This window comes from Oryzias latipes, chromosome 9 (assembly GCF_002234675.1).
Source record: "Oryzias latipes chromosome 9, ASM223467v1".
Classification (NCBI taxonomy): domain Eukaryota; kingdom Metazoa; phylum Chordata; class Actinopteri; order Beloniformes; family Adrianichthyidae; genus Oryzias; species Oryzias latipes.
Genome location: NC_019867.2, coordinates 16,908,058 through 16,935,273, shown reverse-complemented (window position 1 = coordinate 16,935,273; position 27,216 = coordinate 16,908,058). Strand labels below are relative to the sequence as shown.

Genomic DNA, 27,216 nt, shown 5'->3' with positions numbered 1-27,216 from the left:
AAAAGAAATAAGATATAGTAGATTGTTTTATATTTACATAATTTACAAAAATTATACAACAAAAATGGTGTCAACAAAAGTCAGGCTAATGACGAAATGTAAGCTTGTAATAACGTGATTTCATTTGGACATTTATCTGGGGAAATAGTGATACAATGTTCTTTTTTTTTTATATGAACTTAGGGCCAGTTGTAAATCAAAAATAATTCTTACTGATAAACAATTGGTTTTCTCCCATTGCTGTGAGAACAGCTTGGGCTAAAACAAATATTAAAATCTTGAAACCAACCACTTTAGAGCTGAAACTCTAGAGTCTGGAAAGACAAAATTTGTTTTGTAGAAGTTGTGCCATGAATGTCAATTTAATCATGAGCATGGAGTAGAAATGTTAAATGTCTGTGAGCACCAATACCATGATACAGATGCCATGTTTTAATGATCCTGGTTCAAGATTACAACGTCAGAGTCAGTGAGACTTTTAAGACCTTTGACGAAAGTGCAAAGAGTTCTGTTCATCTAACCACACAGACTTCGGAAAGACTCTCTGAGGCCACTTTATTTGGAAATTGATTGGGCACTTGTCCGCAACCTTAACTTGTAAAAACAGTTTGTTAGAAGTAGAGGAAAGCATTTCCCCCCTAATTTTTCCATTCTAATTTTCTTTGCATCACTGACTATAAACATTGTGGTTTTTGCAAGTGTCAGTCTAGCACTTTCTTTTATTTTTTATATATTTGCTGAACTTTGTTTTGTTTAAGCTGTGTGCACAAATTCTTTGTGCTGTGAGAGCATGGCTGGTCATCAGAAATGCTCTCAAACAAATTGACATGAAGCACGTTTGCTTGGTTTGGCATGGTCTGAGAAATTATCTCAAGAGTTTTTGTGAACTCAGACGATAAAAAGGTTGTAACTTCTTCAAACGCCATTTCTTGATTAATGAATGCATCCCCGGTGTGGTTACGTTTGACTGTTGTGTGTTTTATGGACCTTCAGGCTAAAGTGCATTCTTCATAGTGTTTCTTCCATTTTTCCCAAGTTTTTTCCTTTGAGACTAATAACTAAAAGCATGCATGAACACAGCATCTTTGTACTTTAGCCCTTGTGCTCTGAAAATGTTCTATTGAGTCCACCCAAAAAAGCAGAATAACAAAAACTTTCATTAAACATATGTTTTTCTATGTTTTAACATTATATTTAAAAAAGTGAAACAATGCATGAAACAAGATCATTGCACTGAACAGTGGAACTTTTTTTCCCCTTCTGCCAGGATGGACTTAATAAGGCAAACTGAACTTCATGAGCAAAAAAATTGGCATTCAAACTTCTTATTTTGCAAAACCGGATGTTCCATAAGTTATAGGGGAGGTTATAAAGTAAGATGGACGTAGAAATAGAAATAAGCAGTGATTTATTTTATAGAAATTCACAAAATGTAAAAAATAATAAATATATAAAAACTCTTGAAATTTATTCAGAGAACACATTACAGCTTTTCTGTGCCAGTTTCCACTCTAAAGCGTGCAGATGGTGCCATTATATCGTTTTTATCCTCTTTTTTTTTCCAATAAAATCCAGAGCATTATATTTGGCAAAACTGCTGTGAAGCAAACCGCTTTATGTAGCCAATGACAACAAAAGAATTGAACTTATACCTTTACATTACGACACACTTTGCACAAACATTCACTCAGTTGAAAGTCTTTGTTTTATGCAGACATTTGTATTTACATTAGTGTGCTTAAAAGAATGCACATACAGTATAATCACAATTTAATACTGAAGTATGGTGCATTTGATATTTGTTTACGAAAGTGAAATTTTCTACTTTAGCTACCTGCTTACATATTTGCATACTGTACAAAAAACAAGATGTTAATTTTCAGTTCAAAATCTCTGCATTAGGAAAGATGTAAACAAAAATTTGGAGATTTTTTTTTGTTTTTAGCATTCTCTGACTATAAAGGTAAATCTTTTGCTGTGCAATGAACCTCTTTCATCCTTTTTTTAATTCAGCTTTATCATTTAGACAGGCTAAAAGTATGTAACCTGGTGTGCTTTAATGAAGTCAGCTCTCGAAATTGGTTTCTTGGCAAACTGGATTCATGAATTGCTCAAAAACATATCATGAGTGCATATTTAAAAAAAAAACGGTGGAGTTCATGAGGAGAAAAAAAAGTATGAAATTCAACACAAAAAATATCTGGAAACATGAAGAAAAAGCTGCCGTGTAAAAAGGCGAAGACGACACCCAAAATGTTTCTCACAGTGACTAGAAATAAATAAGTATTGGCAAAGGGCGTATTGCTGCAGGCATTTTTGAACAGATGACAAGACATTGGTTTGCTTAGCGTGACTTTGTCAGTCATTTTTAACCAGACTAAGCTGGTTGATCTGCTATGAGATGAATGAATCTGATCATTCCGTTTACAACTGTGTTAAACTGATACCAAAATTGGGTTTGGCAAATGTCAGGCACAAATATAAGAACAAGGTTGGCTGCATCATCACAATACATTTGGCACATTCCTTACAAAAAAAAAAATGCTTTAAAAATATATATATATAAACACAACATCTCAACAAAAAAAGACAGTCAAGTGCCACCTCCAAGGTATTTGTGACACTACATCAAAATAACCAACTGGACATTGTAACTGTGCAATAAAATGAATGCATACACTCCAGATGATTAAACGCTGTATCGAGCTCCATCACAAATTTGTCGGTTTCTGCTCCATTATGGAGGCTGGCATGTCTCCAATCTAAAAAAAAAAAACGTACGGCTGAATTTCCATGCGTATTAACCTTAAGATAAACAGTGATCTTTTTTTGACAAAACGTGCTTCAGTGCCCTTCTTTGTGCTGACACCGTGTTACAGTAGCTGAGGCTCTGAACTGCTTAAACAAAAAGAAAAGCAGCCTTCCCTGTCTTACTTAAACTTAGTGCATCCATCTCAAAATAGAGGGAACAGCAAGGAGCAAAGGTGTAAAAGAAAAGAAAAGAGTCACCTATTTATTTCATAGTGGATCTGATCCCTTTTTATCAAGTCTTTCTATGGTGTTTGGCCATAATTTAGTCCAAGTGCACATAGTGACGGTCATGATGATCCCACTGTTGGCCCCCCACAGGAATTAGGGGGTGAGGTGTGACTGCCCGCCACCCCACTGCTCTTTTCTGCCTGTTTCTTGTCCTTCTGTTTCAGATGAACCTTTGCATGTCTCTTTCTCTCATCACTTCTGGCAAACTTGCGTCCACAGAACTCACAGGAGAAGGGTTTCTCACCTGTGTGTGTGCGAATGTGCGTGGTCAGATGGTCGCTCCGGCTGAAGGATCGCATGCATATTCTGCACTGGAAGGGTTTGTGACCCGTGTGGATGCGAAGGTGACGTGTGAGCTCATCAGAACGTGAGAATCTTCTGTCACAGTTCTCTGCGGGACAGGCGTGCGGACGTTCGTGGACTGGAGTTTTGCTGGGGCGGTTGGGGTACTTCCGTGGTCGAATGGGTTTCAGGGTGAGAGTCTGAGGCGGGGGATGGTGTTGAGGTGGGTGCTGCTGTCCCCCCGGGAAGCATGGGTGCATCTGTTGCTTGTCCTTGAACGCTCTGATTGTCTCCAGGGGTGTAATAGGTGGAGGGTTCACTCTGATGGGATCCATAGTCTGGAAGGGCTTGTGCTCCATCACACCGACCTCCCCTTGATGATGAAAAAGGTTGTAGTCGGGAATCATTGAGAAAAGGCTGCCATCCATGGAGGCTTTGGGCGTAGAATGATAGTCATTGCCAGGGTAGGCTAAAGCCGTGCTTGAGACAGGGCTGTGATGAAAGGAGCCCTGATCTTGGTAGAGGTCACTGCAGGTGGAGTAAGGAGGCAGGGGTGGACCATACACCTGCTCCATGTCTGCCGCCTGTCCTCCCATGCTGGCTCCAGAGGACGATGTCTGTGTGGTTACGTTGCCCGGTGATGGAGAGACACCCAGGATCCCTGCACTCACGAGGCTGATGATGTTGTTGTCAGGACACCAGCCTGAACCGCCAATCCCACCCGAAGGAGGTGTGTCAAAGGCAAACTTCCCCAGATATGTGACGGTCTGCCCGCTGCGGCTGGACTGGAAGCTGGATCCATACTGAATCTCTGAGGTCGCCTTCTCACTCCCCATGCCCAGATCCATGATGTTATCTACATAAAAGCACAGAAGAGAACAGAATGAATCATTAAGCTCATTTTTACAACATGAAAATAAAATGCAACCAAATGAGAGACTGAGAAAATACTAATTTAGCACAAACTGTAAAGAAAAAAGGTCCAGAAAATGTTTTTTATCATTCAAAATGAACAATAATTGACAATAAATGATAAGTCTAAAATTCAAATGTCCTTAAAATCTTTAAAATATATAATAAAACAGATTTTTTTAAGAGTCTCATACAGTTCATGGGGAAGCGTGAACGCTACCAGACCTAGAAGTTAAGTGACTGACTTCTGCATCTGAGACAGTGGTGTGTGTCTCTCTCTTTTTAGAGATCCCACAGGCTCTCATAAATCAAGACCTAAACACCCCCTTTGATCCAGTCATTGTGTCCCTCAGAAGGACAGCCAAACTGAATGGCAACGTTTGACGTCTCAAAAGCAGGGAGGGTAAGAAGGCAGACGACTCACACGCAGTATCGCACACAAGAACTCAAGACGTATTTGCAACAGAATAGTGGGCTGTTTCCACATGATTTAATTCTACTTATTTTACCTCTTAACACATTAGAGCACACTTTTTGGCTTATTATCAAAAGAAGAGAAATACCCCCTCAGATATTAATATCGTATAAAAATGTTATTCTGGACAATAAAAAAGAGTGCTTATTTGAAAAATAATATTAATGTTTAAAGAACTGAAGCATTTTCTACCTGCTGCATCTGTGGACTCCCAAAAATTGTGTAGCATATTTCTGGCAAAGCCAAATGTCATTTAATTAAAAAAAATATAGATATTACAATTTGACATGTATTAATCAGAGAAAAACTTGTGGCTTTTTGGATGAGAAGGTGGGAGGTGAGACAAAGGAAGAAAAAGAAACATTTATCAGCGTTATTCCCCTAGTAATTCTGAGGAATGAGATTTTAAAATAGAAGTGGAAGCAGTTCGAAAACAACACATTTATAAATTTAGTCCTGCCACTTCTGCTTCATTTGGTAAATTCTGGCAGCAAATTTCCCATTTTTATTTCTTAAAAATTAAGGAAGATTTGGGCAGCAAATGAGTTTTTTTATTTATGGAGTGGGTTAATTTAAGGAGGCTGGAAACACAGAAAAACAGTAAAAACATTATTTTTTATTCAGGTTTCACTTTAACATATTTTGTATAACATGTTTTATGTAAATAACAACTAGAATATCGACAAATTCATAGTATTGGTATTTTAAATGATACTCTAAAAGAAGTACTTGTGACACATGTTGCGTAGATCATTGAGGCGCGCACCTTTGTGGTTCATCCATAGGGGGGAAAACTCCAGCTAAATTTGAGTTTGATTTTAATTTTTACCAAAGGAAATCAAATCGGGACATTTGCAGAATTTTTTGGATGTTTTTTTGTGATCAGGTTTACCAACTTAACTGGTAAAGCTGAAAACGAATAATTTATTGTACATTTGCCGCAAAAATATTCAGGTGCGTCCCTTTAATAAACCTGAGCTTCAATATGAATATATATTCCTGGCCTTTAAATATATTGAATAACTGCTTGACGGGCCTGTCCGTTTCACACGTGCTCTTAAAAAAAAACAACGTCACATACGCCTACTAAAAGCCTTTCGGTCTTATAGCTGAGAATGAAAGTCATTGTTTAATTTTCCTTTACGAGATGAAATCAAATCAGAGACACTGTAACGAGACCACAGCGTGTTTCTGCTGTCCTGATATCAGTCAGGAGACGCGCGCGATACAAATGCGTAAAAGTGTCTTGTCACAAGCTTTTTAAAGGTTTCCTCGAACGAACGCATGAGAGCTTAGACGAATTATGTTCTCAAGTAACATCATTTATAACTTCCACATGCAAAGACATGGAGCAGGGAATAGGTTTGGAAATGAATGAGTTGACTTTTTCCACATTCATTGTGTTTTAAAAATGATCTCTCCGCAGCGAATGCTTAACAAAAACGAATACAAAAATCTTGATTTATAAAACAAACTTTTGCTATTTTCAATTCTGATAATATTTGGGGTGAGTCTTTCCAATTGACAACAATAAATTCGTGTGGCTAAAAGAAAGAAGCTGCGGGGATTTGTCTCTGCGCGCATCAGCCCGCGCGCAAACAGGTGCCTCAAGCCCGGAGACAACTGTTGCCGCACGCATGTCTCAGTTAGGAGCGCGCTCAGAAAAATAAAAAAAAGACACAAAAACAGTCAAAGATGAAGATCTTACCTGTGTTCATCTGTGAATAATGGTTTATAGACTCCGTATTGGTGAAAATATTCATAGACGTCGGGATGTCCTCTTCTGGGTAGAGACTGTCAGGGATCGTGTTTATTAAACTGCTCATGGTAAGAGGGATCTTGTCCGCTAGTTTCCCTGTCATAGCAGTTATGGTCAGTCCGTCATTTAGGAAGGACAGCGCGCGGGTATCCAAGCCACGCAAAAAAAGCCCGGGTTTTTCTTGGGGAGCACAAAACAGGTGTTGCTCAGACGTGATGATGAACAGCAGAGAGGAGCGGGGACGGATCCTGTTGCTGTAGCTTTCCAAGTATCCCGCGGAGGACGAGAGGTGCCGGCTGTCTCCCCCCGCGTGCTCACTCAGGCTTTGCTTGTTTTGATTCGGACCACAGTGGAAGCTGGCGGACTGCTTGTGGGAGAGTTGGAAGAATCAATGGACGTGGTGCTGTTGGTTGAACAGGAGCTGCTCAACTTGTTCTATTGAAAGCTGGTTAGGGGACTCCAGTCTGCCCGTGTTAAATAGGGGGGTGGAACATTTCAGTGACGTAGATGACCATATATGGACATGGGCGCGCGGCGCAAGGCTCTCCGCTTCAGTCAGTGGAAACTGTAGTGGAGGTAAAAGACTCCAGCTGAGAGATAGCAGCGAAGTTTACTTAAAATCAAGATACACAATTCTCGGGATCCTAATCTTTTCCCACCCTTGTGAAAGCCTCTGACAGATTTTGCAGCTTTTATCTTCATCACTAAGTCCTTGTGATGCACTGGCAGGCACACAGCGAGCTGTGCGCGCCCGACTAAAACAAAGAGCGTGTTGTGGCTGTAAAGGCTGGTGCAAAACACGTTTCTGTGATAAGTAAGGGGATCTGTTGTTCTCTGCTGATCACCCTGTGTTTTGCTCTCATTTGTTTTCTGCTCTATGGGTATTTATTTCAGAAAGCTGAGTCAGAACTTGAGATGTCTGCGGCGCTCCAAAAACTTTTCCTGCGCGTGAGCTTGCTGACACTTTGTCCCACATTGCAGAAGAGCGCCTCTAAACTCCCTTTCATGCAGCAACAGTGCCAAACAAAAGCAGCTGGAGACGGAGATAATCGTTTGTAAATATCACAAGGCTTTGCACCGGCTTGCTTTGACTTAGAACCCAAGTGAGAGGTTGAGTGGAAACTCCTAATAAGGCAGTGTCCGGCTCCACCCCTTCGTGTCTTTATTTGGAAGTCGCGTTTCCGATGTGAACTGGTAGTGGAAAAGTGATCGGAAGCCGCAGACGTTTACAAAGATGACGCGTCATGGTTTAAATTTTACCAACTTGGCAACTTGTAAAAAAGAATAGTTGCCCTCTTATGTTTAGAACCAAAATGCCCCTTTTCTGTTTTCTCACACCGGTGTCTTATTTACTTCCTTCCAACCATAGAAGTCACTTGTAAGTGGATAAAAAAAGCTGCAGTTGAAAATTTTTTTCCAACCTGTCTTGAGTCATACTTTCAGCCGTGACAGAACCTTTTAATAAACAGCTTTCTAAATCTGTATACAGACCCAGAGAAACTAATAAAAAAAGAAGCCATTGCTCAAAAGCCAAAGAGCATGGCTAATGAGTGGGAGAACCAGTCTGAATCACACTATGTGTTTGGGGGCTAACACAAATAAAGCAGCCCGTGATATTGCATGTCTGTTGCCTGTTGCTGCAGGCAGATTGTCCATTGCTTTTTTTCCCAACCACCTCCCAGCAAATCAGAGATTACGCTAAGATTGTGTTATTTAGGAGTTTTTAAAGACCCAAAAATGTCACCTATGTCGTATACATTTAGTTGGCCAGTTTTAATTTTTATGTCTTACGTATAATATAGGTAGTAGCCTTTGCTGTACAAAAGTACATTAAAAACTAGATGCTATGAGCCATTAAAATCACACACAACCCATCAGTGACCTCACACTCTTCTAGCTTTAACAGAACACAAAGTAATAATGTTAAAGTCCCTCTCCAATCATCTTTTGAACAACTAGGAAAACATTCCCAGTGGACTTTTAATCATTATTGTTGTTTTTAGCTAAATTAATAACCAAAAAACTGTCGTTTTCTAAAACATAGTTTCTGCAGAGCGGCAGTTCATTTGAAATTCACCTCTGACTTGTGGGCGGGACCATTGGCACGGAGGACACCTCCCCCTCCTTCCTGTCACGTGCTCTCCTGCTAGCTTACAGCCCTTAGCAATGCCAAATTACTGGTACAACAAAAATGGTGAGCAATATATGAGCTATCCAGCTGTACAGTTTTGAGCCAGATGCCAGCTCAGACGAGGAAAACAAAAACGCACATGGATCTATTCTACAAGTCTACATCAGAATGGAGTGGATATTTAAGAAATAGTTGTCATTAAATGTTTTAATGCACTGCGTAAAGACGTTCTGTCTCTTTTTTAACTGAGGGACACCTTGACTTGGCCCCTTTCCAGAAGTTCTCCTATAAAAAAGGTGACATGTTTTAGATTGTTGGCCTGTTTTGAGAAAAGTCTTCTCTCAAATGCTTTAAGTTGATATTTGAACTAACAACAGCTATGATCCAAAGCCCGGTGGCAGGGAAAAACTCATTATTCTTCCACCACCCTGCTTGACAGCTGGTATGAGATGGGTGTGGTGATATGCCTGCACTTTATTAAAATTTGGACATTGTTCAAAAAAACTAGAAGCATTTTTAAGATGCAAACTTGAACCATGACATTGTTTTTTGTTTTAAATGTCATACAGGAGGACATTTTCTGTGAACATTTGTAAAATAGACACTGAGCAATCTTTTCTCAAATGTACAATCATGTGTAGCAAAAAAAAACAAAAAAAAAAGAACAGGGTAATTAGGACCTGTAAAAGCGGAGCTGTTCTAAGGGTTTTTTGCAATCTGTCTGAGCACTGCATGGTTTGATGCTGTGGTGAAGATAAAAGGATGGCACATTCTGGGAACTGAGGATTTGCAACTCCTCCCTATGCTATTTACCAGTGAATAAATTTGGAGAACAAATCAATTCAAAATTGCTCTCTAAACATTTAATGCGCAGTGATTTTCATAGATCACTACTTTAAGTCTTTCTTTCTTCATATTTCCCAGAAATCTCCAGGCCTGTAACCTGCCTAAACTCCAGATTATTATTGACAGTGTTAAAAATCATTTAGGATTAAGAGTTGGATTTGCAGCACCTGGATTCTACTTTTCTTCCTTCCTCCTAAAAAGTAAAAAAGAGGACGTACCAAATGCTTTCACATTTTCTGAATTGTAATTCTATTCTTGAGTGAATATTTATAATGTCGTCAATGCTGTTCTGCTTTTATTTACATATCTTTTTGGCCCAGAAAAGTACCAAGTGATTTGTCTTTCTTTTTAAGTTCTGATATATAAGACCTTGGAACTGAAAGATTGTGGACTGGATTGCAGTTTTTATGACTTCATACATTCATTCATCTTTTTAACCGTTTATTCCCTTTCAGGGTCACGGGGTTGCCAGAGCCTATCCCGGCCACTTGGGCATAGGCAAGGGATACCCTGGACTGGTTGCCAGTCTGTCGCAGGGTAGAATATCCTCAATCACACATCCATTCACTGTCACACTCACACCTATGGACAATTTAGAGTTGCCAATCAACCTATGTAGCATGTTTTTGGACGGTGGGAGGAAGCCGGAGATCCCGGAGAAAACCCACGCATGCACGGGGAGAACATGCAAACTCCACACAGAAAGGTCCCCCATTGATGTTGTGTTTTTCATGTCCCCCAGCCGGGACTTGAACCGGGGGCCTTCTTGCTGTGAGGCAAGAGCGCTAACCACTGCGCCACCGTGCAGCCAACTTCATCCATAACAATGACATTTTTAATGCTGCTTCATTGATCAGCCAAAGATGATTTTAGATATAGAGAAATGGTTCTTAATGTTTTATAGTTTGTAAGCCTGCATCAGCTTTGAGTGGCCTAGCACTTGTAAAAATGTTACATTAAATTCATAAAATAAACTTGGCTTGAAAAAAAAAATGGTAAAACTATGTGACCTAGATAATGGTATAACCCATGAAGAAACGACTTGTGCTGATTTATTCCATCTATATATTTCTGTTTTTTTTTAAATATCTTTCCTTTTTTGGAAATTGTTCTTGGAAGTCTTGGAAAGACTTTAATAATAGGAACATGATATTATTATAATTGTTCATTTTTCTTTCTAAATAGGTTGTTGAGTTAGATCAGTGCAATGGAAGATTTACTAAAAAAGGCTTCCTGATTTATTTATATATGCAAAATCATGGCAGAACTCCTAAAAATGTCATTGAGGACTCACTGTAGTGTCTTTCCTCAGGCAAATGTCTGTGACTGCGTGGTTGGAAAGTTGGCCGGCTGGTGTGGAACACTTACCTGTTGCAGGTCTATTTCCTCGACTGTGAGATGGGACACACAGGGAAGGCCCAGTGTTCATCAATGGTTTGCTGCATGAGCTCTCTCTGGCTGCAGGCACCTGCTACTTTGCATATGGGGATTCCATTGGAAGCTCTGCGCATTTTGAAGCTCAGTGGAAAACTTCCCAAGGACCACAAGTAGATAGTCAAATTAGTTTAGTTTTTTTCCATATTTAATAAGAGAATTCTAAAAGTGGTCTTTGTTGTGAGAGAAGGAGTTGTGTTGGTTTGTTCCAAGCTTCATCAGATATTTTCCATCCTTTATTTATCTCTCTAACGGAAATGCTTTCACTGTCGTTACAGTAGGATTTCACATACTGCACCACTGACAACAAGGGAACAGTATATCACAGTGCTCATAAATTCATGATGCAATCTAAAAACAAATAAATACCATTCTAACCACCAACAGAGACAAGTTTCCAACCTGCCATTCAGCTAGTGAGGGCAGACATGTAGTTACAAGAAAAGCACAAATAATCTCCTCTCTTCCATATAATCTGACTGTTACCACATGTTTTTTGAGTTAATACATTTAGAAAATGGCACTTAAATACAATTTGCTAAAGGGATTATTCATTAGTAGTTCAAGTTCTTGGGTAAAAAGGTTGAAAACAGAGCAGAAACTCTGACAGAGACATGGAAGGATCTATATGTGTCTTGAAGTCCTACTCCAATCACCTTTTGATCCGTAGTAAAAGCGTTCCCATTCGTCTTTTAATTTTGATTGTCATTTTCAACAAAAAAAAAAAGAAAATGTAATTTTAGTTTCTTCAGAATGGCAAAAGTTAGAAATTCGCCTCTGACTTGTGGGCAGAAGTGTTGACGGAGGCCCACCCCTTTCCCATCACCCATTTGATTACACACTCTCTCGCTAGTTTACAGCCCCTCACGTCCCCCAAATTAACAATAGTGGTGAATGAAAATGGCGAGGAATATAGGAGCTATCCAGCCGTAGAGCTTTGACCCAGATCCCAGCTCAGATGAGGAAAAAGGAAGATGTACATAGATCTACTTGTTTACAAGAGGATCCATCAGAATGAAGCAGAGCAGGGAACTTGTGGCTTGTAGCACCTACGTCACTGCTACAAGCTTTTTCCAACTGAATTTTTTTGTCTGCTCTTGATTCACAATGATTGAAATAAAGAAGTACTCCAATGCAATTTAAAGTTTAAATTCCATTTAAAAAGGATCTCCATCATGGGAAAATGCTACAAGATCATGTTAACATCACCAAAAACACTATATTCATTGGAGTGGGTCTTTAAATAGGGTTCAAATAAATAAAGTCATCTTTAATTTGGATTCCAGAAACTTGTTTTTTGTTTTAAACTATCAAGACTGTTTGCAGTTTGTCAGATCTGTTGGTTTTGAACTCTTCCTAAAAGGAATAGCATCTTATATTTAGGAAACAGCAACACTGAAGAAATAAATCTTTAATGGGGAAAAAGTTACTTTTAGGAATTACTCACTTCTTGCTGGTTATATAATGACTATTTAGCGTTGCTTGGTGAGTTCTAAGTAAGGACTGATATGTTTTTGTGTTTCAAAACTGCACTAAAGTTTTGCAATACCAGTCTTTAGAAGACTAAATGAAATAAGTAAGATAAACAAATAAAAAACAAAGGAAGGGGATTTTATTGCTGCCATTCATTGAAAAGATTTAAGTCCCAAATAATTCTGCTCTTGCTCACGATAAGCAATGAACTAAAAAGTGACACAAATCTTTTGTGCTTCTTCAGCATCAAATGTACCATGTGGATTGGATCACTTCTTGCCGCTTAGGCAACTGAATTTATTATACAAATTCCCTCTAATTAATGTAGGTTTGAATACATTAACTGTTAAATGCATTTCTTGTGTCATCAGGGGGATGTTGAGAAGCCGCTCTTTTTCTCTCAGAGAAACAAATATGATCTGCAGCACTAAACTACAGCTGTCAGTGTTTCTTAACTATAATAACTCTCCTGACATTTGGAGTAAAAATAAACACATCTGAGGAAGCTGAGTGGCAAAACCCAGCTGTTTTGGCAGGATATCTCCAAGATTTGAAGGGGGAAGAAAGTGCAGTGTTTTTGGGAGCACAGATTTTGGCATTTGATTCGAGTACTGATGGATTTAAGTAGGTGGTTTTGGAAGAGTGGTCTCCCACTTGGCATCCTGCTCAATGAATGTTGAATTATAACCCACTTGCCAGTTGTGAGAAACAGGATTTCCTAAGTCAAATAAGACGGACAAATCAAGGTCAAAGTAACACCGACAGACATAGACGTAATACCCGTTTGAAAAAGCTGTAGATTTTCAGAGTAACTTTATGCTGGTGTGAATCGCTTTGGCTGTTTTGTTTGTGGATTTGGATGCTTTGACTGCTAAGTAGAGGAGACAAACAAAGCAAACATAGGACGACTTGATCAATGACTTCCAACAGTTCACAGAGAGGCCACATAGAGGTTTACCAGGCCCGGCTTAACCACCAAAGGAAGAAGAGAAACTCCATTAACTACTCCTGCCTGGCCCGCTGATGAGACACCAAACTTGGGTCAATGAAACCACCAACAAAAGATTGATCATCAGAACATCAAAGGCATTCATGTAAATCCAGCCCATTTCAGACATCTGGGTATTGATACAAACCAATCCCAGTGGAGAGCTGCTGGTTAGAAACCAATATTCCTCAGGAGGGGTATGAGCCTGACCCACCTGCTACAAAGCAGCTGTAAAGTCAGAGAAGTATCTCTTCACGAAGGGGTTGAAAAGTTAGCGCACACACCATCCTCTGCAGATCTGCCAGGTGAGGCACTTCAGCGCCTCTCTGAGTTCAAAACGGGTTCACTGTCCTGAAGATACACAGCAGATATTTGTTCAGAAAAATCAAACCAGAACCTGAAAGCAGCTCATTGTTTCCAGTTGAAGTGAGAGTGGTCAACGGAAATATGATAAACAATTACACAACAAATTCCCTTCACTCACAGCATGACATGACCCCACAGCCCCACCCCCTGTCTTGTCACTCTTGAGTATTTTGGTTCCAATTCCACTGTAGCATCCGGCATGTTGCGGTCTCGGTTTCACCTCCCACTTCCTTTTTTGGCCCTGACGTGTTTCCTCCCCTGAATTAGAACCAACTCTTTCCACACCGAGCTGTGATATCAGGCCGTCTTCCTTCTCTTGTCGACAGTGTTCGGAAACTATTAAGAAATCCCCGCTGAAGTCGAAATCTATCTCCCAAATCCTTGGTTCCAGACCACGTGACAGAGATATGGGGCAACATCAAAACCAAAAAGTTAGTGCAACTCAAAGACAAAATATCTCTTAAACCTGGTGATAAGATAGAAGCACAGAAGGCCGATTTGTGCAGGCTTTGAAGATTTTTGCTGTTTATTGCAGAGAACAAAAAGGGAAAACAATAAAAGTAGAACAATCTTTTATTTTCAATTATTACACATAGATTTTTGTGTCTTTTTTTTCTATCCATTTGAAGAATCTCACTATCCTTCAGTCTTTGAAGTTTTGAGTGAGAAACTGCAGAGCGGCCACAGGCTCCCCCAGATTAAACCTTGTGATGAATGCCGGAAAATCCCATTTACCTGAGGGAGCGGGAAAGACACACCAGTTTTTAAAAACACAGAAGGAAGAAGAAACTCAAGTGTGTTACAAAACACCAAAATACTACACGAGTGTGAATGCACTCTGGAACACTGCGAGTGCATTTCTTCTGACCGCTTGCTCTGTGTTTAAGGGATCTGAGGCCTAACTGAGCAGCACATGGCTCTGCGATGTGAGTCACTGAGAACAGCACTGCTGAAAATAAAACATGTTGCTGTAATGATGGAGGTGGGAATGCAAGGACGTATTGGCAAGAAGATATGATTCAATGGCTTGGACTGTTTTTTTCTTCCCTCCCCTTTTAAACAAACACCAGACGGCCATCCGGCTGGCATGACAATATCACTTAGATTTTGACAACCGCTGATTCCCTGCAGCTTACCCTCCTTTTACAAAAGACATTTTCACAATTATCCTTCCAAGGGAGAAAAAAAAACTGCATGCTTTAAACTTGCAAACTTTAACAGATTCTAGAAGGAAAGTGTTTGTATGCATATTCATATGTTTATGCATGCAAGAAGAAGGCTCGGCTGCTATGAAATGTAATTTGGGGAATCAGTGACATTCTGGTATGTCCATGATGCAGAGTAATTGCTGTAACAGCTGCTCAAAGGGGAAAAAAACTTCAGAAAGGTAATCTTACAAGAAGAAAGCCAACAATTGAAAAGGTCCAACTCTTTGGAGAGAATAGCCTCACAGTTAGGGGTCAAACTCAACAAGGCCTGGATAGAAAATTACTGACTTTGACCTCTTGCTGCAGCTGCATTACAGGCTGATTCTTGGCCTGTTTTTGTCATCAGAGAGCTTTATGTTGTATCCAGAAGACGGAGACGTTGCCAGGTACACCCAAGTCCACGCAGAATCATTCAAGCAGAAAAATATTTGTTAAAGACTTTCATTTTTCAGGTTTCACGCATTTATAAATTCTACTTTAAAGTTTTGTGAAACAACAGCATGAGAAAACTATCAAAACATAACAGCATTTTTTTCTTTGGCAACTCAAGACAGTGTCACATCCTATTGTTTCGGATTTGCCACTAGCTCAGGTCATGCTTTGAGCTCAGCTGGGAAAGATGATGAATAAATAACTTGGAGATGAAGAGATGAGTACCTGAATCTCACAGGGTCACCCCTGTGAATGAGGATTGCCTGCAAAGAGGCCACCAATAATCAAGGCAGGGCAATGGAGTCAAGTGACCTATCTGAATGATGAGGGCATGGCCCCAGCGGCCCTTTTGGCCTGTGCTTCATTCGCAGATGATGCACTGCCTCTGCTCATCTCCTATCCCTGAGAGGTGATGCTTTAAAGAAAGCTGAAGGGTTACTCCACACTATGTTCTTGGACACAGCTGACAACTCATGTGGCAGATTTGACTCTTATGAGAATCACACATCAAGACTTGCACTTTTTTTCCCCTTTTATGTGGTGAGAACGTGCTTTACAGAGAAGCGTTAGGCAACACTTCCTCCAATAAGTATCAAACAGAGTCAAAATCAGGCAAGACTACACTTAATCCTAACTAAAACTGTGTAATTACTGGGCACAATCCAATATGAGACAAATTCATAATATCTATTGCTATCTCACTGGCTGGTACCCTAGCCTTACCAGTGACCTTAAAATAGGCTGCGCCTGTTTGTAGTGCGGAGACATGTTTCCGCTTCTCCAATCTGCATGCTCATGGAAAGGACAGATAATGTGAGACCTGAGGGCGATGTTAAACTCTTCCTGCCTCTCCTTTTGTTTCCACCTTGCTTCTCTGTCTGGGTATGGCAGGAAGATCAGGACTACTGTGAGGTGACACAGAACTGCTACATTTAGTGGTGTGGGTGGTGTCCCTGTTAAACCTCTTACAGTGTTTCAGAGATACTGAATCCCAGTAAACTTTCTTCTTGCAGGAGAGTCAGAGGTGTCATAAAAAATCAAGATCTTCATTGATCTTGATTGGATCAGTTAGGTGGTATCAGTAATGTAAAATATAAACAACATTTAAATAGGCAGAAACTTTTCAGGCCTCTTATGCTTTCCTGGACGTACATTTAGCCCACCGTGTTCACACCAGAAGAGCAGGGGGGGGGTCGTCATTTTCTTTATCCTTTTCTACGGTTTACTAGCGTTTGCCCTCCATCTATAGGTGGAAGAGGCTTTTTCTGTCACAGCTCCATTCCACTAAATGAAAGGCTTAGTGTCATATGATTCCAGTCGGGCACAAACCGCACTTATTAAGTTCTCCTGCATGATCAATTTTCAAACACTTGGCACCTCTGTGAGGACATGTCTCTATCATTACAGTTATGTATTGATTGTTTTCTCATGCAGTTATTTTACAAAACTTTAAAGCCCGACTCTGATCATCTTTTGATTTATTGTAAAAGCGTTCCCAGTGGTCTTTTAATTATGGTTATGATGTTTTTACCCAAACTAAAAAAAAAAACTGTGCCTTATTCTAGGACACAGATTCTTCACAGCAGCAGGAGTTCTTTAGGAATTTGCCTCTGAGTTGTTGTGGCAAGGAGAAAGCCTGACCTCATTCCCTATCATCCCCTTGTTTACACTCTCTCCTGCTAGCTTACAGCCTCTTACAAACCCACCCTAACATTGGCGGTGCAACAAAAATGGCGAGCAATATTAGAGCTGTCCAGCCAAACAGTTTTGAGCCAGATCCCAGCTCAGACGAGGAAACTGAAGATGTACATGAATCTATTTGTCTGCAAATGGATGCATCACAATTGAGCGGAGCAGGAAGTTGGTGGCCTTGTAGTTTGTACGTAACTACAATCTGCTCCTTATTCACCATAATTTGAATAATGAAACACTCAGAAACTGTTTTAACCTTAATTTTCTTTATATATGCCCTCTATCATGAGAAAAATGCTACAAGAACATGTTAAAAACACTATTTTCATTGGAGTGGATCTTTAAAGTAGAATTTATAAATGCATGCAGCCTGCATGCATGATTCTGAGTAGACTTAGGTGTAGCTGGCAAAGGTCAAAGCTAAACTGGCTTCCACCAGTCAAGCATTTTGTACATAGAGCCTGTAAACAGTTGCAGAAGCTTGAGTAGTTATGTGTGGATGTGATAATTTTTAACGTGGAAGCCCAAACATGCATGTATGCGCCTTTACATAGACTTTTCACTGGAAGTCGTTGCTTGAACACACGTTGGTGTGAACGTTGCTTTAGACGCAGGCTTCAGTCAACAACCAAGAGCTTCTGTAGTGAAAATTCGTCTCAGTCATGCCCAGTTGGGCAAGTACCAATTTTAATGGGATCAGATTGGTTTATATGATGGTTTATAGCTCATTGTGAACCAATGTTGGAGCAAATTCCATCAAAGCATCATGTGTCATGAGGGTCATACTGTTTAGAATAAAGTTTAATATTTAAAAAAAAAAAGTAGAACAAAAAACCATTAAATAAGACTTTTATAATATGACAGTCCGGGAAAAGTGAGGTACAATTAAAAAAAGGCCACAATGATTATTTTTTACAGGGAAAACATTTGCCAAGAGTGGGCTTTTCAATTTTGCCAAAGGATATGCTTGCATCACAATAAAAAGGTGTAAAAGAATAATAAAGCAAGACAAAAATTCTCAACAATGTTTAAAACATGTATGTATAACACAATAACATAGCAAAAGTAACTTAATTAAACTTAGTTAAACATTAACTGCATTTTAGAAATGTGGCTTTAGGCAAGGTGAAATTACAAACAACTCTAAACAGTCATTTGCAATGGTACGGAATTTCTGTCAAAAACATTTGTACATATAAATTAAGTATCATGTTTAACAAAAACTAAAAATCTTAGCTGATGTTTACATGGGGGGGGGCTAAAAAGGTGCTTTCAGGATATTTGTAAATTAAAACATAGTGAATATATTGCAAATTGTATGCATCATAGACAAATGGCAGATTGATGCAAAATAGATTTCATTAAAAATTCAACATGTTCTTTTAACACATTTACTGATGTTAAATTTGTTTGCACATGTTTTATAGGTGTTGAGTGACACAATTTCTGTCCTCCTGTCTGTTGATCTTTTAAATATTTAATCTTTTATTCGACTTTAAAGTTATATTTTGTTATGAATCACTCAGTAATTTTTTTTATATTTAAAAGGGAAATCCCCTTCACTGCTTGTCTTTATTAGTTAGTTTCTAATAAAAAAAAACTTTCTTTAATGGTGTTAGGTAATTTCCTTTTTATCGGCACTGCAAAATTGCACATACAGTGAAGAAGTTCCATGAAAAACTAAGAAACTTTTCCTCCAAACTGCTAAAGACCCAACAGAGTAAATAAATAAAAAAGACACAAGCAGCCAAAATTCAGAACATCAACATGTTCCTTTAAGGCAACTGACTACTGGCTGAAAGTCAGGCTTACTGCAGCAACCAAATCCTGTTCTCTTGACTCCACGCAGCTCTGATTAATGGTAGAGGCTGTGGGTGGGTGGTAGACATGGATCTGCCCATTACCACACTGCAACATCGCAAATGGCTTCAATTACTGTGGAGTGTGCTGAGCTGGCAGTAGGGGCTCTAAGAGGCAAGATGAGCAACGGGCGCGATCCAGCAGCTAACTCCACTGTGATCTATTCATTTGTACTATCTGGTCACCATGCACTTTGTCCTGCTTGTAGTTTTTTTCTTTTTCTTTTCATAAAATGGCCCAAAATGCTTATTTCTTTTTCAGTTTTGTTGTCACTTTCAGCTGACAAAATTTGCTTTTCTTGTGCTAATAAGCCTTTGCTTCCCAACAGTCTGTGGATGGTGTTGAGGTTTGGGTCAGGAGATGGAGAGTTGCATGTGAGAGGAGTGTATGTGCAAACTATTGCATAGACTGGAACAACACTAAACAGCCTCTCTCAAGACCTTGAGGCTTCCCTCCCGGCATTGTAGCACTGTTTTCCTTGACAAACTGACTTGTCGGCACCAAACAGTAGCAGGACATATTAAGGGCTTGCCAAGTGGCTGACAAGTATCATGAGGGCCTGAGCGCCCACGCCTGCACCCCCTCTCCACTCTGGCACAGGGGTAGCCTCCAGTCAGGGACAGCCTTCCTGAGCCAGTGCAATAGGGATTCCCTATGATAACGCCCCTGTGCCTAATGCCAAGAGCGCAGCTCCCCTGCAGCTCCTGGTGTAACAAACCAGCTGTCTCCATCGGTTCACTGACCCACATTCCCAACCTTAACCCAGGAGGCACAGCAGACACCAGCGGTTCCACAAGACAGCCCTGCTCCACCTCTAATTGTTCAGCCCTGGTACTACTTAAGCGACGGGCTGAGATGAAAAGAAAAAAAGACAATGAATTTGAGATGAAATTGAGTCAACAACTGCCCTACTGGAAGTGGAAAACGATCATTAGGAGTCTTCCACCCACGTCTGAATGCACTCCCTTCACAAATCTCATCAATTAATGTCATGGGCTATGAAAAATGCTCTCTGTGTCATACCACATGGAGGGAGGACAGACGCTAATAAGTGAACATACTTAACGGAGGAGGTGGGGAGGCATGGGATTCCCTTCATTCTCCTTGTCGGGGAGCGAATGCTGTGATCAACATCAAGGCCATGAGAATGCAGCAGGTGCCCGTCAGTCAAATATAAATGAATAAACAATTGAATAATTAATAATAAGAAGAGATTGTGAGAGAATCCACACCATTTCTTTCCATCATACGTCTTCACGAGGTTTTCTTTCCAGAATCCACTCATCAAGGGCAACATTTGATTATCCAAGATTGAAATTTTTAATTGAATTTTTCCCTTAAATAAAGAGAACAGTTGGCAGAGGAGAGGAAGTGCTACTGCAGGACTTGAACTCATCCAGGAGATTAAGGATGGACCTCTTTAATCAATTGCTTTATAATGTGGGGGCAAGTCGTGCTGTGGAGCAACAGACACAAAGATGCTTTCTTTTATTTTTCATGCTAAGTTAACATACGGTATGCCATTCCTTCTTCAGCTTAACCAGCTGTGACACCGTGGATCACCGACACTGTCATAAGTGTTCATCTCAATCTCCCTGAATGTGAGAAAAAACCGTAAAACACTCAAAAGCACACCTCTTTTGACACTTCTTTTTCTAAAAGTTGGAACATCAAACAGACTTCAGCCTAATGTGCCCGGATTGTTTGCTAACAAAGCTGTCAAAACTTCAAAAAGCAGAGATTGGCAGCTCTGGTTTTTCACGGCCGCTGAGCTTGAAGTCTCAAACCACCCTGATCTCCCCTCAAATCACTGGCTGTGACCTGAGTAGAACTGACAGACAGACACGCCTCCTGTGAGGTGCTGCGCTCTGCATCCAAGTGCTGTTTCCCACCTTCCCACAGACTTCAGAGGATGGATAAGTGGGGAAAAAACACAATTCAAACATAATAAGAACTCTGTAAGACAAACAAGGTTGACTTCTGAGAGAAATAAACAATGAAATGGTAATTATATCAAAAATGATCAAGGCTAAGACTAAATTGGATGTTCATGTGTTCTGACACGGCGGATTGGGGATTTCAGATTTGGCAGAGGTTAACAGCACATGGTCAAGCAGACTGGTGCAGGTGTGCGTGGGAGCAAGTAATACTTGTCGTGACCCTGAAGGCATTAACGCACAAACAGACTCACTCACTAACCTCATTAACATTTCTCTTGTTAAGTTCAAGCTCTCGGAGACGAAGCTCTACGTAAAGTAACTCCAAATTCTCATGGTATGAAGATACAAACAAACATCCTCAACCATCTCTGACTTCTGTATTCTGTCATCTTTAGACCTGTCAGAGAGAATGCGTTGGAAAAAAAAAAGTTCTGTTGGTCCTTTAAGCCACATGACTGTCAAAAGTTGTGAATACAATGTATTTATCTAAAAACAAAATATTTCATTTTCTCATAAACAACTTTTGGGGAATTATATTGTTGTTCCAAAATTGTGAGATTTTTGTTAAAAGAAATGTGAAAAGAGTGATAAAAGGTTGTGCGGCTAGTTTTAAATTAATCTAAATACATTTTTTCTTAAATAATAGCTGTTGGCCAAGTTACCTGCTGTGGGGTCAGGAATATATCAACTTAAGCTAAAGACAGTTTTCTTTTTGCCCCAGAAAAATGTGCAGGTTTAAATTTGTTTGTTTTAAGGCTTCAACAAGTCAATTTGTTTAATCAAAGTTTAAAACTTTGAGAAAACATGAACTAAAAGAAAAAAGAACCTACAAAAGTCTGTTTAGTGTGAGTGGAGAGATTACCGCGGGAAGACTTCTCCTCATCAGAGAGCGACACTGGGGTCTGTGGAAGCTGCTCAAACAACATGAACTGGTAGCGGTGGAAACCAGACTTCTGTGGTGGGGTGGGGGGCTGATACTCTAGAGAGGAAAACGACATATATTCATCTTATAACTGTCAAAGAGGAAACAGAAGTCATAAGCAGACTATCAAAGCTTTGGAAAAAATAATCAAAGTGCTTGATACATTTCTGCTTTTGAACAGACATATATAGCTCTAAACAAAAGCTTACATATTTTAGATGACTTTAAACATTTACCATGGAAAATAAAAACACAATGGCAAATCATCCATTAGATAAAGATATTTCAATGAAAATCTTTCTTACCAGTGAGAATTTTCCCTTTTATTTTGCCTTTTTTCAGTTCCCTTCCCTAGAAATTGAAACACAAAGTCACCCTGAGAAGTCATAATAAAGAGTCCGTTTAGTTTTCATCAATACAAAAAATGTCCATAAATACCCAAACAAGATTTCAAAGAAACTGCTGTAGGCAATTATGTTACTTCCTAAAGTGCTGTCCCGTTTCCGGCTCCCACGGACGGATCATCCTTCACACAACTCACTTCTCAAACCCCAAGAACTTGAAAACACAACCCACTTCTTGGTAAATTGTGCTTCAACCCTCTTCTGCTTTAAGGTAGTCTCTGTCACATAATCATCCTAAAATTTAAACAAATCAAAAAAGTTATGCAACATAACAACTCACACACACAGACTGACAGCTGTTGCCAGTTAGTTAAAGATCTTACTCTTAAAAAAATTAGCACAGGCTTGTGCTTCAGATATTCTGATTTTACAGCAAGTAAAAGTCAATAACTTTGTCAAAGGAAGGAAAATCCCAGGCATAATACAGTTCCCAAGCAAATAAAGGCACAAAGAAGATTTCCAATTTCCCATATTATTAATTGTATATTAAATTTCTGTTGCCTAGAAACAGAGATAATGTAACATATTGGAAAGCTCAGGTACTTATAAGCCGTTCCTTTGTATATTTATCAGGTTCAACTCCCTCTTCCTCAGGAAGCACACAGTCAGACACTTTACACTGCAAATTGCTTGCAGGCATATTTGTTTAATATACATGCTCGTTTGGAACAAAACTGCTGCATCCCTGAGTGGGAAGAAAAAGGACTAAATATGTCGTTTGAGAAATGACCCCAAACCCACTTGAGGTAAGGATGGAAGTCCCCCCATTACAGACAGGGAGAATGTGGTCTCAGCACCTTTCTGTGCGCATTGTTCTCCGTGCACAGGCTCCCCCTACAGGACGGCATAGGTACTACGTTCATAGACGAAAACACTGGGACAAAAGACATGCAGGATAAATGTTTGTTTTTTTATTTATTCCTGGTTTTCGATCTTTAAGTAAGAAATTGAGTTTGCCCATATGACACAGACACACACACATCTTAAGAGACACACACTCAACCAACTTAAAACATAATGCAAACAGCATACATGTTGTTTTTGGAAGAAAGTAGTCACCATTTGCACTTATTGTGGCAAGTGTTGAAGAGAGGCAGGGAGACAAAAATATATCTATGATTAAGGATCCTTTAGTTCAGCTTCTTATAAATGACCACATTTGCTGTTAACCAAACAAATTAACTGATTTATAATCAAATGTCTCATTGAAGACCATCAAAACAAGTCACAGGTTTAATAGTTGGAATTAAAAAAACAAATGATACAGAGGAAGAGTTCAAAGTATACCTACGAGAGGATGCCTAGATTGGCATCAATACATTTCAAGTGTTTTGGCAGAATTACAACCTGCCTCATTAATTGTAAACCTAAATATTTTTTAACCTGCAACTGTTTTGTAAGATGTTTTGCCACAAGTGTTGCCTGGTAGTTGCATAAAGTGGTGCTTGCACTGACTAATACAATTCAGAGGACTGTTTCAATTGTGCGTATCTTCATCCAAAGATCAGTGTGAAAAATAGCTTTATTTAGAAATATCAAGAGTCCTGCAGCCTGCAGGATCCAAACTCATTGCCATAGCAACAGGTAGTCAACATTTGTGCATGCAACATTTTTTCACATCTTAATGCTTGGTTCTCGCTCATTCTCCAAGGCGCCCCTTGCCCTTTTAATTTTAATATAATACACTGAGTTTCAACAGCAGTAATTTAATGCAATGCTGAAATGTAACCAAGTACGTAAAAAAAGAATGAATTATGAACTAACATATCACTTTATTAATATTTATAAGGAATCAAAATCACAGTAACTTCAGAGTGCGTCCAGTGTGTGATTAATGCGTATAGCTGATATCACAGCAGTTGTGAGGAGCAGACAGTGTTGACTTTTTTTTTTACTGTGAAGTGCTGAACTCACTCAAAGAATAAACTACCAGGAGATCTTCACACGGTGGGAAATCTTTCTCAGGGACTTTGTTATGGGGGTGTTACTAATATGGAGTTAATTCAGTCTCAATAATCAGAAATGCACACAACCTGTTTTACAAATGCACACGCTCCGATTCACAAATGTCATTTTATGCAAACGTGAAAAATAAATTCGGAAATACACACCCTGTGTTTCACAAACACACAGATTGTGTTTCACACATGCACACTAAATGTTTTACAAATGCACAATAAGTGTTTCTCACAAATGTGCACACTGTTTTTCACAAAAACATTTTAGAAATTCACAATAAATGTATCAGAAATGCACAGTAAGTGCTTCACAAACGTGATTTTTAGGTACACATGTGATGTGAACTCACAGATCATTCGAACTGCAGACTGTGCATTCAAAATCCCGTTCTCGTTTGTGAATCTCCCCGTGTGTGTGAGAGATTTTTCTACGGTGAATATTGAGACTCATCTGACGGAGCGGGTCAACTAATGTCACCATTGGCTAGTGAATCTGTCAATCAAACTCATCGGGAAAGCAGGCGGGTTCGCTTTTAGCCAATCGTATGGCCCCTTACACTTTCTCTACGCTTTCTGCGGGTGGCAAAAGCCCCGCCCATATTTGATTCTGTACCAGTCGGTCGTTAGCGTGTTAGCCTTAGCATGGCTTGTCGGTTTATTGCCTTCGGTTGTCAAAAATTACTGGCTTGTGCAACTTTTCAGTGGACCTGGAAGCAAGGCAACATTGGTTGAATGCAGTTGACATTGAATCCATCGAACTCTGTACTGGTCATGAGATTTAAAATGAACGTTTCACTCGGGATTGTTTGTACGTTATTCTCTTAGCTTTCATGCTAGCGTCATTTCAACACTCAGACACGGTTTTGATCATATGAAGGTGGAGGAGAAAAATCTTCAACTTCCACAGGTTTTGTGGAGAAACTGGCATCACTTTGCTCCGTACCACGCAGTGGGACTACATTACCTCAAGTTCATCTCACTGTCAATCACAGACGCCCAATATACACCTCCCCTGCTCAGCCCGAAGTCACTTTGCTTGACCTTAATTTTATTTTTTTAATAACTCAAATGTCAGTGATTTTATATTGTAACCATATACATATACACATCTTGGCCAGGTCACCCTTGCAAAAAAGATCCTCATCTCTCTGGGTTTTATAGCTGGTTAAATACTACACAACAAAAGATGGTCATAGAACAACAAAGTGCAAACATTCACCCTTTATTGCAGAGTAAAATTCAGTGAAAACATGGACAGATTAAAACATCAAAATTTAAGCAAATGTGGGATCTCTACTGATTTGAATTTTATTTAAACTGGAACTAATTTTCATAACATCCTTACATACAATGAAGTCCCTTGAACAATACAGCAGTATTGATTTGAACTCTGTCTTACTCCCCTCAGTCTCTCTTCTTCTGTATGTAATTATGTCACCTAAATTAAGTTCTAAACACACTGGACAGTAAAGATGTAGGTCAACTCCCAAACGGTCTGAATTCCACAATGGATTGATGTCGTCTTGCAGTTCCAACATTTGTGGACCCAAAAGGGGACTGTCCCATACCAGGACATTGATCCCAGGATGAGGTTCAGCCATGGATCCACTCTCCTCCCATTCAATCTCTGGAACCAGCATACCCTGACAAAAAAAAAAGATACTGTTTATGAACAGCACTGTTTTTTTTGTGTTTTAGATTATGTAGGAACAGTGACCGACTAATAATAACTTATATTGTTGCTTGCAGGCAGACCTCATATCTCCATAACTGTTTAGAATTTGCAAATAAGTGAACCTTAACAAAGTAGTGACATTAGTACATCTGATGGCTCATAAGGCCATGCATTGTGATGCATTTTGAACTTGCAGATGTGCTATTCTTCCTACAAACAAACAATTTAGGGAAATTGTTTGCACCACACAACAATAATCCTTTTCATTCATTTTCGATGAATATTCACTGTAGTCATTATGATTTCATGATACTCTTCTTGATACTTTCCACTTTAGTCAAACTGCACACAAATCAGTTGTCCAGTACAGTGAGATTAAATAAAGCATTTACCCGGGGATCAGAAACAGGGTTCTGGGTCAAGCCCAACTGCCACAGCTGATTTGGTGTCATGCTTTGCTCCGTCCTGATTGGATGGGTGTCCCACGCGTCACTAAAGACATCCAAACTGGCCTGAATGCGTGGTAGAAAAATGTAATGGCAGCAGAATACGTGATGTGACTGATATTGAGCAAGTCTCGGTCCTCAAGAGAGTGCAGGATGTTGTAATATAAACCAGTAACACTCACGAAGACATCACACCAGAGGAGCTCAATCCTGTATTTGGAAAAAAGCAAAAAGAAATATTATATTGTCAGATTTATTTTTAATACATCATTCACTTTTATGTATCAGGGCTCCAGACTAACTTTTTTCACTAGGAGCACAGTGGCCCCTAACTGAAAATTTTAGGGGCACAACCAGAAAATTTAGGGGCGCATACCGTAAATCAACATTCTAACCAAATCTACTAATTTCCACTGTATTACTAATAAATACTTTAATAATAGATGCAGAAATTACAATGTGCTGTTTCTAATTCAGTGTCATATTTTATTCTGCACTTTTGAAGATGCAACAAGAAGGTAAACTGACATCACCATCGCTGTCACGACAGTACAACTAAGTAAAAATAGTAAAAAAAATACCATACATTTAGAATAAAAAAAAGTTTTTAGTAACAAGTGATTACCGTAGTAACCTTTCGTAATTTCACAGTTTCAAACAATACTTAAATGTATGTAAATATTAGAGGATTGAAATTCATGTTGGTGACACCAAATAGGTTCAGCCAAGATGCACAATAAGCGTGTTTGAGATCACCCAGATGGACGCAACACTGCACAGATCACCTGGGGCCTGTTTCAGAAAGGAGGTTCAACCAACTCTGAGGTTGAACTTGAACTCTGAGTTGGTCAATCGGGAGATTAACAACTCTGAGTTTTCTGTTTCAGAGAAGCTGATCGGAGTTAGGTCAATCAACTCTGAGTGGACTGATTCGGAGTTTAGCGTGCGCACCGCGACTATAAGAAGCCATTATC

The 27,216-nt window shown here is 39.5% G+C and overlaps 2 protein-coding genes across 2 annotated transcripts in view; both read right to left on the bottom strand.

The window, feature by feature from the left end:
• Positions 1–3,098: 3,098 nt before the first annotated feature.
• Positions 3,099–6,570, bottom strand: egr3 (early growth response 3). The gene is given in 2 exon segments (NM_001146146.1): positions 3,099–4,177; positions 6,417–6,570. Coding segments are annotated over 2 exon segments (1,233 nt in total).
• Positions 6,571–14,202: 7,632 nt separating this feature from the next.
• Positions 14,203–27,216, bottom strand: part of pebp4 (phosphatidylethanolamine binding protein 4) — a 69,161-nt gene continuing 56,147 nt past the window's right edge. Inside the window, exons 3-5 of the mRNA XM_023958552.1 lie at positions 22,065–22,110; positions 21,700–21,816; positions 14,203–14,440 (exon numbers count right to left, since the gene is read on the bottom strand). Coding sequence (XP_023814320.1) covers positions 14,349–14,440; positions 21,700–21,816; positions 22,065–22,110 — 255 coding nt within the window. The 3' untranslated portion in view covers positions 14,203–14,348. The remainder of the gene's footprint in view (positions 14,441–21,699; positions 21,817–22,064; positions 22,111–27,216) is intronic.